The sequence below is a fragment of the Colius striatus genome, chromosome 5, assembly GCF_028858725.1.
Source record: "Colius striatus isolate bColStr4 chromosome 5, bColStr4.1.hap1, whole genome shotgun sequence".
In the NCBI taxonomy this organism is placed as follows: domain Eukaryota; kingdom Metazoa; phylum Chordata; class Aves; order Coliiformes; family Coliidae; genus Colius; species Colius striatus.
In genome coordinates, this window is record NC_084763.1 from 52576473 (window position 1) to 52591616 (window position 15144).

At 37.5% G+C, this 15144-nt stretch overlaps 1 protein-coding gene across 2 annotated transcripts in view; it reads left to right on the forward strand.

Annotated features, from left to right (window-relative positions):
- The window catches only part of DNAJC1 (DnaJ heat shock protein family (Hsp40) member C1), a 107815-nt gene that overhangs the window by 52591 nt on the left and 40080 nt on the right, over window positions 1-15144 (forward strand). For both annotated transcript variants that reach the window (XM_061997154.1, XM_061997155.1), the window contains one exon: window positions 5118-5208. In XM_061997154.1, coding sequence (XP_061853138.1) covers window positions 5118-5208 — 91 coding nt within the window. The remainder of the gene's footprint in view (window positions 1-5117; window positions 5209-15144) is intronic.

Consider the following 15144-nt stretch of genomic DNA (forward strand, 5'->3'; position numbering starts at 1 on the left):
TTTTTTTCCTCAGGTTTTCCTTTAATCCGTGATTACATTTCAACACCTGTTTAGATATGGTTCAGCTTTGGCCTTAAATGGATTGGCAATGTGTCATTAAACTCAAGAGGCTTTGCCAGCAGGGCATCTCCCAGGGCATCTCCTTATGTTAGCTTTTATGCAAGATTTGATTCAGTCAGCAAACATTTATGTTGTTTGTTTTTGTCTTCATATATAACTTTATATAAAATCATTGTGTGAGACTGAAAATTTATTGCATTTAATAACACATACCCTAAAACAGAGGTTCAAGTCAGTAAGGTTAAACATCTCCTTAATTCCCAGCTTTACAGGCTTTTGACATGTTCCAACGTACTGTACAACACCAATATTGATATAAGTTTTGGAGAGCAAGCAATTGCAGGATATGTGGCACGAGTGATTGCCCATTTGTTCTGTTTCTTGCTATTTCGCAGCTGTTGGGAGAACCAAAGTGGGGATGAAGCTCTTGACCCTGAGGTCAATTAGAAGCTTAGAAGCAGGTCAGAGGAGAGTGGATGGTAAAACAAGTATTCTGGGTGTATGCAAGTGAGCAAAATAATTTAGGTCTAACAAGGTGTACTGTCTGAGGCTTTGGAGACAAAATGTGCTTCACTGCATAGAAAAATTTTAAGTAAGTGTAAGAGACTAAAGAAATTTGTCTTTAGTTGCTGATTGTTCTGTGGCAGACAATTTTGTTCTGCTCCTTCAAATCACTTACAGTATGTCTGCATATCTCAGCACACATATTAGAGAAGTGTAGCTCCAACAGTAGCCTGTTGGGTACAAGGTGATAGTTAATTAATGGGACTGTTCTGTTGTAGTATGAGGCTTCACAGAGTGTGAATGAGTCTCACAGAGGCCTTGCAGTGTTGGCCTCAGTTTCGCCTTCTGGCTGCCTTTCTCTGTATGTGGAATATTCAGCAGATACTGCAGTAGAACAGCCTACTGCTGGTCACTTGATGCATTTAAGGCTTAGGAAGTACAACTGCCCACAGGTTATACACAGCTGAAGAGCCTGGCCACAGATGGTGTTATTACAAGGTCAAAGCATAATTTTTTATTATAAAGCAGAAAAGTAATGCAATTTCTATTTATTTACTAGTTTGCCTTTGAGTAAACATGTAAAATGCCAAAAAGAAATCATAATGTTTAACTTTTTTACATTGTTTCTTACCATAACATGTTGATATTAGTTGTTGATAAACCTATCAAAAGAGTGGGTTTTCCTGTGGTGTAATGGCTGGCATTTTTATTGCATAGAAATAGCAAATTGAATATACTGAGTTTAAGTATGCTTCTGGGAAAGTTCCCAGTTGACTCTAAGTTCTGGGGTGATGCATTTTCTTTGTATCAGTCCCTCACCCAGAGAACTAAACTGTCAAGTTGATTCTATGACAAAAACTGTAATGAAGATTCATATGTAGCCAATACAGCATGTTGTTTCCAGTATTTACCTTATTTCTCCTAATCTCTATGGAGGTAGTTCAGAAAGCCAGGAAGTTAAGCAGAGTTCCAGAATAAGTACATTTTGAATAAGTACTGTATGTGGTGATTTTAAAGCAACAAACAAAACACTAAAAAGCCCCACCAAAAAAACCCCAAAGTCAACCAAAACCCCAAGCAAACAAAGAAAGAAACACTTAGAACTCCAGTATCATGAACTTCTGTATTTGTGCATAACTCAAGTACAAGCTTTGTCTTGGCAGTCTCAAATTTATTGATACTGATATGAAAAGGAACTGAAGAATTTTTCAGTGTTCCTTGTTCTTATTTGTCATTCAGATATTGAAAAGAGTGTTAAGTGTCTATTTTTCTTCCACAACACTGAATTTTTTGCTTAAATGTGAGGTTAGTCACAAACTTCCTATACATGGCAGTTGAACTATAATTTCGAAATACTAATAGCAGAATTTCACCTTTCTAATACACTTTTTTCCATTCTATTGCCTTTTGCAAAGCGCATATTTGAAATCATAGTCTAATAAACCAGCATGTATTAGCCCTCTTCATTGTTCTTTTTACTTGCCATGCGTGTATTACTGCTTCGATGGTGCAGCAATGTATTTGTGTTCTTCTCAAACTCCTGCAAATAAGAAGGAAATATTTCTGATTGGGTAAGCTGAAGTTTTTAATTAGAACAGGTCCAAGGTTTGTGTTTGTCTCTTTCCTCTGTCCCTTTTCACCCCCAGAAGGACAAAATAATTGCTTTTCTTATATTTGTTACCTATTGAAGATATTGAAGTATACATCAGGTATAAAATTTTGATTTTTAAACATATTTTGAGCTGATTGGGGAAGGATGCTCTAAAAGAAAAATGGTTACTAAATCCTGGGGAAGGATAATTAGATTGGAAGAGACTATATCTATATTGCCAGTGTTTTAGGGCCCTAAAATGTTTTTATTGAGGCAAAATGACTGCTTAAATTCATCATTTTGGAAAATTAAATACATGTAACATAAACATATTTTTAAATACTCTTAGTTCCAAAACTGAATATGCTTGAAAAGAAACATTTCTGTTTAGACTGATAATATTGAAAACTAACAAGGAGTAAATGGAAATGTGCTTATTTACATTAAGGCAGACGTTTTCTTCAAAAAACTTCCTATTTTAAACTGTTTCCTAGTGTTTTTTTCATTTTGACTTACAAAGTCTAATACCCATTTAGTTCATGTCCGTGGTTAAAATTTTTACTCAGGTATTTTACAACCTGTAGAGCCATTTCTTATGCTTTTGTGGGAAAGGAATTGATTTTCAAATCTTCAGAATCCATTTTGATTAATTTTTTTCTTGTTTTTTTCTTCATATGTATACATTTTTATGTCTGCTTCAAAATGTGCAATCTCCCCTTTTTTTTGTGGTTGTGGTATCAGCCATAATAAACTGTGAATATTAAGATTAAAGACTAATGTTGCCTTTGTTACCTGCATATCACTTCATTTGCAGTGATAATCTATTTTATATCTATAAAGCAACAGTACTACTAAATTTCATTTATGTGCTCCTGACTAGTTTTCTTTGTTGTTCAGCTATTGTGTCTCATTTTCATCTGAGCCACATTTCCAATTGTTCTGTGATTGACATGCTGGAGAGATTGACAGTTACCCCCTAGTGCCTGCTGTCTGGAGATCCCACAAGCAATAATGGATTTTACACCAGAATTTAGCATCAAATATTGGCTTTCAGTGACAAATGGGTTAAATTTAAATGCCAGTTAATTGTAGCCATTTTGAAGTCATAGCCTCAAACAAAAGCATTTTTTGGATATCAGTGTTTCTGAGGTCTGTGTATGTCACACACTCCAAATGTCTAAAACTTACAGAAGAGGCTAACGGTTACATTTATGGCTGTTTCTTGATGATGCAAATAGTCCAGATCTGGAGAGTACAAGCAAAGTTTCAGTATGTGGTAGGGAATTAATAGTTCAGGAAACTTTAAAGGGAACCAATGCTGATATTAATTTTGTAATTATAATGTTCTAACATAGAAACTAAATGTTTCCTCAAACCCTTGATATCTATTGTTAATCATATTCCTCTTGTACTTACGGAGTTATTTTGGCCCCAGTTCTACTAAAATCACCAAAACCCCTCTCTTCCCTGACCCCAAACCCAAAACTGTGTGAAATGCTCTTAACTTTTTGCTTCTGAAACATTAACAGATATGCAAACTCCTTAATATGTCTTCTATGGACAGTAATCTCCTACATAAACCTGGCAGAGAAATGTAACTTCCCACTTCCTGTACCCAAATGAAAAGCCAAATAAGTATAAGAAAAGGTATTTTGGAAGGAGATGAAACCTTACTGATCTTTTGTGGGAATGTCAGAGTTGTTCTTCAGGCATGTGCTGACTTGTATCAGTGAGATGTTTCCAAAATATTACCAAGTTTTGCTCAGAGCATGATCATGATTCTGCCCTGCATATTCCCACCTCCCTCAAGTATCTTAGATGGGGTAGATGCCAACATAACACAGAGAACAACTGTTGTGTGTTTTTGGATGACCTCTACCATTAGAGACAGCAGTAATGACTTGAACTCTGATTTTATTTTCAACAAGTTATTAGGATGTCTTTTCTCACTTCTAATGAGACCAGGTTTTGTTTTGTTCAAATGTATGGGATCATAGCTGCAATTACACAAATATTTACTGATGTTTTACAATATATTCTACATTAAAATTTAAATCATGCTCTTGAAACATATAAAGTGGGAGTGTTAATGTAATAACAAGAATCAAAGTTTATTTTTGGCTATAAAGAACTAAAATTACATGTATCTAGTTCTATAATTATTTTTTATTTACTACAGTATTTTTGCATGTTTGGAAGTGATAATAATTTGTCTGTCTGTTTCAACATTTCTGTTAGATTCCTTGCTTTTGAATGAGCATAGAAATCTCGTAAACTGGTAGATAAGAGTAAGAAAACTCTCCATGCTACCTCAGCAATCTGGTGGTTGGAAAAGTCTTAGTGAAATGTACACTTAATAATTCATCAGATTTTGGAAATGAACTTGCGACAGGACTTCTGGTTTTATGCATAAAGTTGCCAAATAGATTTCAGATTAGAATTTAATCATTGGAGAAGAAAAAAAAGGTATTTTATTAAGTTTTTCAACACTTTAATAGCAATATGGAAGTTGAAAAAAAGAAAAGAGAACAAGTTGAATTTCAGAGCATGAAGAGTTCACACTAAGATGATGGCTGTGTAGCAATTGCCTTGGTTTGTCCCTGCACACATTACCCTTAATTAAAACTTTTATTTTTTCCTTGAACTTCCAGATTGCTGATGTGAGCACAATGGGTACGTGGCCTCTTACAAAACTGTAGGGAGTGATCAGAAACATTTTTCTAACCATTTTGCTTCTCAGGTTGTCAATGAGCATCATAGTCTATATCAATGCTATTACATTTGAACCTTTATTACGCAAAAATTCTGCATTCTAAACAAATATTTTCTATACTGAAAAATTGCTGTAACTCAGGGAAACAAATCTATCTTAAATTTTTGCAAGATTGAGAACTTAAAACAGAGCCATTGCAATAACTTGTTTGTATAAGGATGCTAATTCCATTGCAACATTTTCTTAAAGGATGCCAGACAATTATATGTAGAATATAAAGAAACAAAAATGAAGGCGAAGGAAGATGCCCTGGCTAAGGCTGAACTTGAAACACTTCAGAGTGAGTTTTTACTACTGTCTTAATAACAAAAGATGTAATATGTTATACCTACTACTCAGGATGTGCATGAAGGTACATTTTTATAATCTTCTAAACTAAGTGCTCTATTTCTGTACTGCTGTTCCATTTAAACGAGGTTTGAATTTTGTGACTGATTTTGCAATATGCTGCTTGTTTGTTGCTGTAGAAGCATGAAACTTGGGTGACATTTTGTAGCAACAAAAGCATACATAGGAGGAGGAAAACTCAAATGTATAGATCTTGATATATATCTTAGGTGACCTCTTGCATTTGGAGTATTCTTGTGTTTTCTTTGTAACTATTTAAAACCATAAACGTTTAATAATTCTGCTGTGTATATTGAGTTGATTTTTGTGATAGCAATTGAACAGAATTTGAATTTCCACAAGTATGGATGCAGACTTCAGAGATGAATTCATGTTATTGTTGAAAGAAATGCCTTAAAGTCTTTACAGTCTTATAAACCAGAGAAGGCAATTACCATTTCCCTTAATAAAGTATTCAGGGTAATTATAGGTGACTTTTCCTTTATTCAGTTAGTTGCTTTTGACAACCTACCCTCTTCTCCAGACAATCTTACAAGTTTTTTTGTCTGTGTTTGTGTGTGCATGCTTGCTTTATTTATTGTACTTAAGTGCATGCTTTTTAAGTTCTTTTACTCTGACAAGTGCATTGAGTGCCCTATAATAACTTACTAGCTTTGAGTGTGCATAAGCCTTTAGGGACTTAAAATATAGCTGCATTATTTATATTTACAAAATAGCTTAATTTTGTAAGTTTAGCAAAGAGATCCAGTTTCAGGCATAATTCCTAACTTATCTGTAGCTGAATCTATTTTGGGATAAATGGATAACATTCAGCACCTCAGTGAGCATCATGGACTCAGGCCAAATCTAGCAAAATAGTGCATTTAATACTTGTTAAGGAGGCCTGCCATTATGTTTGAGATCCCTATCACAAAATGGGCCTTTGAAAAGGGTCTTGACTTGGGTTATTAAAAACTTGTTAAATTATTTGATAGTAATATATTGCCATTGTTGAAAATAGATGGCACACATTCTTCACTGAACCTGTGAACTACTGTTTTAAAAGGACTAGTTTTTGAAAAGTGCAGGTAAACGTGTGCATGTTCCTGTGTTTCACTGAAAGACCCCATGAACTTTTCAGTATTTCTCCTCTGCTAGGTGTTATGAGAGTCATTTTTTTTGTTGCCATGTAAGAGAGGTGGGTTTGGCACTCTTCTCCCTCTAGAATCCCCTGTGACTTCTCACAGGAGCACCACTCCATCCTTTGTCATGATGCTGAGTGTGTGGCTTGGCCTGTGACCCCCATGTCTGCCAGATGACCCACCTGTGTGAGCAGGAGCCAGTCCTCACCAGTCTCACTGGTTTGGCACCCTGCCTTCCCTCAGTAGGCTTGCTGGCGGGGAGCAAGAGGAAGGATTGAGAATCACCACCTGTAACTAGCAAAGTGTGAAATTTGGAATGGAATTCATTTGATTAGCCACAGCAGTGCTATCAATGGGCAGCAGAATGAGCTGTCAGTTACTTTTTCTAAGAAGTAAGACTCTGAAGAGAAGGAAAAAGAGATTCACCCGTGTTACTGCAGGCAAAAATAAGAGTTACATAATTTTTAACTGAAGTTTGCATGCAAGGTGTCTGTTAAACTTGTGTAAACTTCCTTATGTGCTTCTGCATTGTCACTTCATGTTTTGCATAAAAAGGTTGTCAATTGCCAAATGTGCATCTTGTTTGCCCCATTTCTTCCTAGTTTTAAAGACCAGCCCTGGAACATGGTTCATGATAACAGTTCCATCTATCTAATTTAGTAAATGTATCTCACACAGATTAGCAAAAGCTGTTTTACAGTGCTTGGTTTTTGTAACCTAATTGCTGGTTTTCACCCATATCTATCTGCTGTTTCGCTGAGATTCTGCAGTGTTATGCAGACACCTTCATCTAAGACCAGGGAAGGCTACTGGAGAGGAAAAACATTGTTTGCAAAGTAGGAAAGAGAAGACAGTATTGAGATGGCATTAAAGTCCTGGATTTGTTAAGAAGCGTGAAAAAATAATTTCTTGTTAAATCAGTATTAAGCACAATTTTGATATATTTTTCTGGCACTTTTGCAGTGTTTGTTATCACTTCTCAGTCCATTCAAAACTGTCACTACTACCTTCATGAAATATTGCAACTTTACCACTTTACCTTACAAAAATATGTCAACTTACAATATAGACCTTATGTTTCTAGGAAGCGTGGTTTTGTATGGAGTTATAGAGAACTGAGTGGTTTATGGACAGAAATGGGAATTGTTTGCCTTACATTTTCAGATGCTCTTTCCACATTTAGGTAACAGAACACAAAATTTATTTCAAAATGAAAGTGCTTTAATAAACTTTTAACTTCTCCTATAGTGTCACAGGTGCATACAATTCCTGCATCAGGGAGTGATTCTGTAACAACAGATAGCCCTGCTCTTCATAGTCATGGGAGGTAAAATAGAGGATGTATTAACTGCACTGAGTAGTCATTAAACTGAGAAGGCTTAGGTATACAGTGTCAGGTCAGACAACTCTGCCAGCTTTTAAACTTAAATTGCAAGTTTTGAGTAATTATCAAGACAAATTCTAGCAGCTCTACTGGTCCTTTCATGGAGTGCTTCTTTCAACCACTTCCATTTTCCATGGAAATGCATCTGGGTTTTCTTTTTTCACAAGTAGCTGTGATAGTTACCTTAGTTTCTGTTGTTCTTATGTTTATTTTCCCCTGACTTTCAGTATAAAGACTTAATTATATTTTTTAATAAATAGCACCTGCTAGACATTGCAGGTGAACTCTTCACTGTCATCCCATTTACCACATGTATTTGCATTGTAAATCCAGAATTCTTACCCTGATGTACAAGGCATCTGGAACAATCCATGGCAAGAAAATATTTCATTTCTGGTTATAATCCTTGTTGAATAGTACATACATGTTGAGTAGTATAATTTTGTGAGGCTTTTCCTTAGCCCAATCATTCAAGCTTTAACTGAAATAGAATGTTACTAGCCCTATGGCTGCATGACTAGTCTTTTTTCTGTATTGAGGTTTTATGATGGTATCTGTAGTGTGTATCTCTGTATAGGACGTCATAGTAAGATAGGTCTTTACCTGAGTATATGATCGGAAACACCCAGAGCGGTAGTGAAACTTTAATGCATTTGATCAAGTTTGGTTAGATTTGGTGGCTCTCCCATTCCAGACAGCTTGGAATACACCATGTTGCTTGGGTAGCTTTTTATGCTGTTCCATGAAACTGAAGGATCACAGGATCATTTAGTATAATGTGTTTATTTCAGACCCTTACAGTCAAAACTCAATAAAATATGCTGATTCTCATTACTTGGTTGAAATGTACTAGTGATGCACTTCAGCTTTTAGTGTCTTGTTATGCATGATACAGTATTCATGAGAAAACCTTGAGATACCTTCTGTTCTTAATGGTTTGGTCACACAATTTTCATGTTATGTAGTTGTATCTTAATTTCAGTATGGATTGCTCTAGATTTAGCATTCCATTTTTCATTATTAACTTTTTTTCTATGCTTCGAAAAGAGAAGCTTTATTTCTTTTCAGATTTTCCTTATGTAAAGCATTTCTTTAGTCCTTCATTTCTGTAGCTCTTCTGTATGCTATTTAGTTTTCCAGTGTAAGCAAGGTATTAGACCCTGAGTTTGTATACAGTGTTCTAACACTTGTCATCTTCTGACTACAAAATCATGTTTCTTCTATTATTGCTGTTCTGTCTAGAGAATCACAGTTTATTTTACTTTTTATTGCTCTGACAGCCTGTTTCAGATCTCTTGTCCACCATAACTATTAATTCTTACATCAAAGGTTCCTTGTACACAGTCCCTCCTAAGTATAGATATGGCATAAGGTCTTTAACTGTGCAGTTTTCAAAAATGCTTTTGATTTGATTGATACACTTCTTCCCATACTTTCCTCTTCACTGTGAATTATTTTGACCAAATTGATGTAACCTAGCACTGTACTGCAGGTGACTTTACTTCTAAATAATTAACAAATATCTGTAATAATGTGTTGCATATTAATCCCTGCCAAAATGCAGTGTTTGCATGCCTTGCTCAGTAGTGATTTGCTGCCAGGCAAGTTCTGAGAAAATTAATTCATATCATGCATGCTTTTTTGTTCCATGTGAATGTTCTGGTCACTTAATTGTTACCTCTGAAGCCTAATTATGGCAAACTAAGTATCATACATTTCACTAATTGTTTTGGCAGACCTGCTGAAATGATTTTGAATGTGCGAGCTTCTGTGCTTTTTCCAGTTGTTTCAACTAGGCTATATCACACCTCTCCCTACAAAACTTCCTTCAGGATTCATGGAAAACATTCCACTAACATACAGTATTATGAATCTCATTGGAAGGAGGCATGCATGTTTCATTATCTGTTTGTTGAAAGGTAAATTACATCTCAAGTATTGGAGGCTTATTTCTAACCCTTTCATATTATGAGTATGAAGCGTTTTGGGTGAATTGGAAGTTTTGTGAAGGGTAGAAACTCGGAGAAAAAGGTGAAAGACATAAAAATCTACAGCTTATGAGAAGTTTTTCATAGCTGAGGGTGCATTCATTGCTGTTTTCAGTTGGTTTGCTCAAAAATAAACTAGCCTCTAGGTCTCAGTTCAGCAGAATACTATATGAATACTGGTCATGTATTCATATAATCTCATTGTAAAGAAATGTATATGTGTTTAAACCTATGAGTGTTTACCCCATATTTGCATTGATGTTGAATATAGTTTGCTCATTTTTTTCAATAGACTATCAAAACCTTAGTACATTTTTTTCCTCAGGCTTCTGTGTCTGTTGTATTCTAATTGTTTTGCCGTATGTGCAAGTGAGATTTTTTTTGTCATATTTTAAACACATTTTAATACATAGGTAAGTGAACAATGTGGAAAAGGAGATCTCAGTGGAATATTCTACTGACTTGCCATAAAGATGTTCTGGCTGTGGTCATATTTCTTACTTGTCAATGCATAAGAGACCAGTCAGTCTGTTCATTTTTTCTCTATGATTTTCAAGACATCACTGTCCTTTTTTACCATTTTTTCCTGTTCATGCTAAAGTTAAAACTGGAAAGCTTTGCAAAGAGAGGAAGTTCCACCTTTGTGTCGTACTTCCTTTGCAGAAGTTCAATGCATGATTTTGATTTGTTTCTTTCTATGTGAAGCAGTGATTTTTTTTGTTTATGTGTGAAAAAAGGCTCAGAATTCTTTACATCAACTAGTAGGTAAAATCAGTATATGCTTTTCTGAAAACTTTAAAATCACAGCTCTGATACTTATTGTTATGGAAAAAGCACCACTTTTATTACATGGCACTTGATCGAAAGTGCTAGCTGATTCCTTATCTTCTAAAAATGACAGCTTATACATCTTAAAGCAAATAACCATTAGCCAGATACTATTAATTCTGCCACTGATAAAATTGATGTAGTAACAAGGTAGAAGGATGTCGTGGTTTGGCCCAGCTAGCACAACAGCACCACGACAGTTTCTCGCTCGATGCTCCCATTCACCCCTACCCTCATTAAGATGGTGGAGGACCCAGCGAAATGGGAGTAAAAAGATAAGCAAGATTGTTGTGGATTGAGACAAGGGCAGGGAGGGCTCACTGCCAATTATGGTTCTGGGCAAAACAGACTCTAGTACTCAACTTAGAGAGGAAAGTAGGAAAGTTTATTCTACAAGAAACAGAACAGAATAAAAGCAAAAAGGGAGTAGGATGATGAGAAAATTACAGCCAGCACTTTAAGATCTCCCTCCCCCATCCCTCCTTTCTTCCCGGGCCCAGCTCACTGCTCCCGATATCTCTACCTCCTCCCCCCGCAACAGCTCAGGGGGGCAGGGAGTGGGGGATGTGGTCAGTCTCTCACAGATGGGCTTTGCTGCTTCTGTCTTCTCAGATGAGGATGACTCCTGGCATTCTTCCCCTGCTCCAACACGGGGTTCCTCCCCCGGAACACAGTCCTTAACAAACTTCTCTGGTGTGGGTTGTTCCCAACAGCTGTGGCTTCTGCCGATAGAGGTTCCCTCACACGGGACAGAGTCCTTGGTGAATATCTCTGACGTGGATTCTTCACCGCGGTTGCAGTTTCTGCAGTTGCAAGGTCCCTCTCTCGGGACAAGGCCTCTTCTGGGCCTAAGTTTAATGAGCTGCTTTGTCGTGGGTTCCTCCCCACAGTTGCAGCTGTGGATATTGGGTCCCTTCCTCGGGACAGGGCCTGCTCCGGCCATAGTGATAAAGGGCCCCTCCTTCGGGACAAGGCCTCCTCTGGCCAAAATCACTGTCCCTGGCTCAGGGCCTTCAATGAAGTGAATCGCTGCCCCTGGTCCGGGGTCAGCTTTAGCAAAATGAGTCTCTCCCCCTGATGCGGGCTCATTATCAAAATGAGTCTCTCCCGCTGATGTGGGGTCTTTAAAGAAATGAAAATAAATCTCAGCTTCACCAGTTCTCTCCATAGAATGCAGGGGAGTCTCTGCTACAGCACACCTCCTCCCTTTCATCACTGACCTTGGAGTCCGCATGGTTGTTTCTCTCACCATTCCTACTCCTTGAACCACCACCAGCCAGAAGAAGAGAAGAAGGGGCAGAAGCAAGAAAGAAGATGGAGGAAGACACCTCCCCTTCCGGCTTCTTCTTAAAAAGTGATCGTGGAGGCGTCTAATTGGCTCAGCCCCAGAAGTGAGCCTTTTCTGAGCTGGGGAGAGTTGTGAGCAACTTCTTGCAGGAGCCATCTTTGCAGCCCCTTCCCCCATACCAGAAAAGGCTGTCATGTCAAACCATGACAAAGGACCAGTGAGGAAGGTCAGAGTATCTGATTATGTGCAAGTAATTAATCAAACTTCAAAAAGCAGATCATGGTACCATAAATGAGTGAAATGTATAACCAGTACAGGAATAGTATGGGAGGCCTTTAGAAACATAAAGTATGGTACTTTGAGAGTTAGCTAAGTGTTAACTATTAAAGTCTAGGCACCTCAGTAATGGGTACCCTCATGCCAAGGCGGCCAATGGCATCCTGGGGTGTATTAGAAGGGCTGTGGGCAGTAGGTCAAGAGAGGTTCTCCTCCCCCACTACTCTGCCCTCATGAGACTACATCTGGAATATCGCGTCCCGTTCTGGGCCCCTCAGTTCAAGAAGGACAGGGAGCTGCTGGAGAGTTCAGCACAGGGCCACAAAGATGATGAAGTGGAGCATCTCCCATATGATGAAGGGCTGAGGGAGCTGGTGCTCTTTAGCTTAGAGAAGACCAAGAGATGACCTCATTAATGTTTATAAATATGTAAAAGGTGGATGTCAGGAGGATGGATCCAGGTTCTTCTCAATGATGTCCAATGATAGGACAAGGGGCAGTGGGTGCAAGCTGGAAGGTAAGAGGTTCCAGAGAAACACAAGGAAAAATTTCCTCACTGTGAGGGCGACAGGATGCTGGAACAGGTTGCCCAGATGGGTTGTGGAGTCTCCTTCTCTGGAGACATTCAAAACCCACCTGGATGAATTCCCAAGTGACCTACTCTAGGTGTTCCTGCTCTGGCAGGAAGGCTGGACTTAGGGACCTCAAAAGATCATCTTCCAACCCTTATGATTCTGTGATTCTGTGGTATGTTAATATGCTGTTCAATGTAGGGGACAAATTAAATCTTTTTTTTTAATCCAAATTGATAAATACACAGTCAAATGTAATCTTCTGGTAAAGAGCTTGATAGTTCTAAAGGTGGAAAATACTCTTAGAAAATTAGTATCTTTTCAATATGAATTCAGCAAATGATAAAACATATTTTCTTCTTCCATAGGAGGACTAGAAAAGTAAAAGTCATTAAGTCATGTAAAATAGTGATCATTTTACATTAAAGCAGTAGATACCAAACCATTTCCATGACGCTTATGGTCTTGCATTATCCGCTCGCTTTCTGCCATGACCTGTTTTTTTTTTTCTAGTTAAACTAGAAAAAATACTACACTGCAGTTTGGCAATTAAAATACATAATGTTCCCAGAAAACAGTAGAGAGTAAGCTATTGATTTACCCTATTGAGCTTGAAGTCAGGCTCTGCTTTCATCAAGACTGTTTCTCTCTACTACACCAGTAACACTGGGCATAGTTAAGACCTGCTGGATGTTGGTGCCTACAGGGCTTAGTGATCCGATTGGGTCTCTGGTGAACAGCGAACAGGCTGTCACAAAACTGGGAGGAACCTCTGAAATCTTTCCCTGCATGTTTTTCCTGCATTTCAATTAAGTTTATACACATCAATATTTGAGATGGGAGGAGAGTTGCATTTTAAAGGATGATTCTTTTGTAGTGGATGGTCACGTAGTCTAAACTTCCCACCATTAGAGGATGACATGGAGTATTACGAGAATACTGTTGTTTCAAAGCTCAGTCACAGCTGCAGTTGCCTCTGTGGTCAGCATCATCAAATGCCTCTTGCTTTAGGTTGTGGTGGTGGCAGCAGTGCCAGCTTCCTGCCTGGCTGTCAAACTTTAACAGATGTAGGATTCATCTATCTAGGCATCATCTACTGTTTGGAAAACCTGTTTCTTATTCTCTTCAGGGGAAAGCAGCAGTTGAGGTCAAATGTGCCTTTTGGGTTGCCAGTTGAATTGCTGATAACAAAAGATAACATGAGAGAAAGATATTTTTTTCCTAGGTATCTGCTGTGAACTTCTGTTGTTTGGGTGAAATTGTTTCAGTGTTCTCTTGTTTTCTTCATCTCCACCTGAAAGAACAATGCTTGTCTGCCATAAATTGAGACATCATATTTTTTGAGGTAATGATGTACAGTAACTTCTGAACTTCCCCTGTTTTAAAGTCCTTTATGATACTTTTCAAGCACTTTCATATGCTTTCCAGTTCTAAAAAGTAGCTTTTGAAAATGCTGTGGTGAAACCATTCTCAATGGTTTATTGGGAGCCCATGTCAAAGCTACCGTGACTTCAGTTCTATGTATTTTAATTCAATGTGACAGCCATTGTGGTGTGCAAGGGATACTCTGAAGTCCTTCATCTTTATATACGCATGAGAGACAGTAGAGAGAAGTTTTTCAATTCTGGTTGAGTGAGTGCCAATTTGAGGTTGTACAGATATCTTCTCTAGATGAGATCTCTTGTTCCTTTGATAGCAAACAGCAGGATATCTAATCTATGTTAGGTCTTCCTCCATCACTTTTAACTGCCTGAAGAAAGCCTAGATGTTGTCTTTAATACCTCGTTTTAAAGTGGGGTGCAGTATCTTCTGGAAATAGTTACAGAATTCCTTCTAAAACTACAGAGGGAGCCTAGATGGCCTATTTGCAGGCTGGGCTCTGCATTTTTAAATGTACATTAGATGCATTCAGACTTTTAAAATTATTTGCATGTTTTGAGAGGGGAAATTGGCAAATGTAGCTAATGTGGCTCCAGATGCAGGAAAATCCAACTCTCTTGCTATGTTTGCACTTTGAAGTAATTCCAAGTGAACAAATGCAGTGTGATTGATTATTCTGCAGGACTGAAGTACAGTAGTAGAAATTGTCATGTAAGATAACATCCTAGATGGGGTTTTTTTTGCCAGTATATGTGTTTGCAGGAAATAGCTGATGAAGCCATTGTTACTTATTCTTGCAAACCTTCACTCCAGAAGCTATTACATATGGCAACTTCATTATCTTTATTATCTTTAATAACTTCTGAACAATGAGAGACATACCAGTTAACATTTGGGGTTTTGTGTGTAATTTCATTATATTTACTATGCATTTCTATTAGAAGTACAAGTTTTTACTTGTTATTTCATTTATTAAGACACAATTACTGCCAAAATTAAAGATTTTTCACAAAAAACGAGTCTCTGAAAAA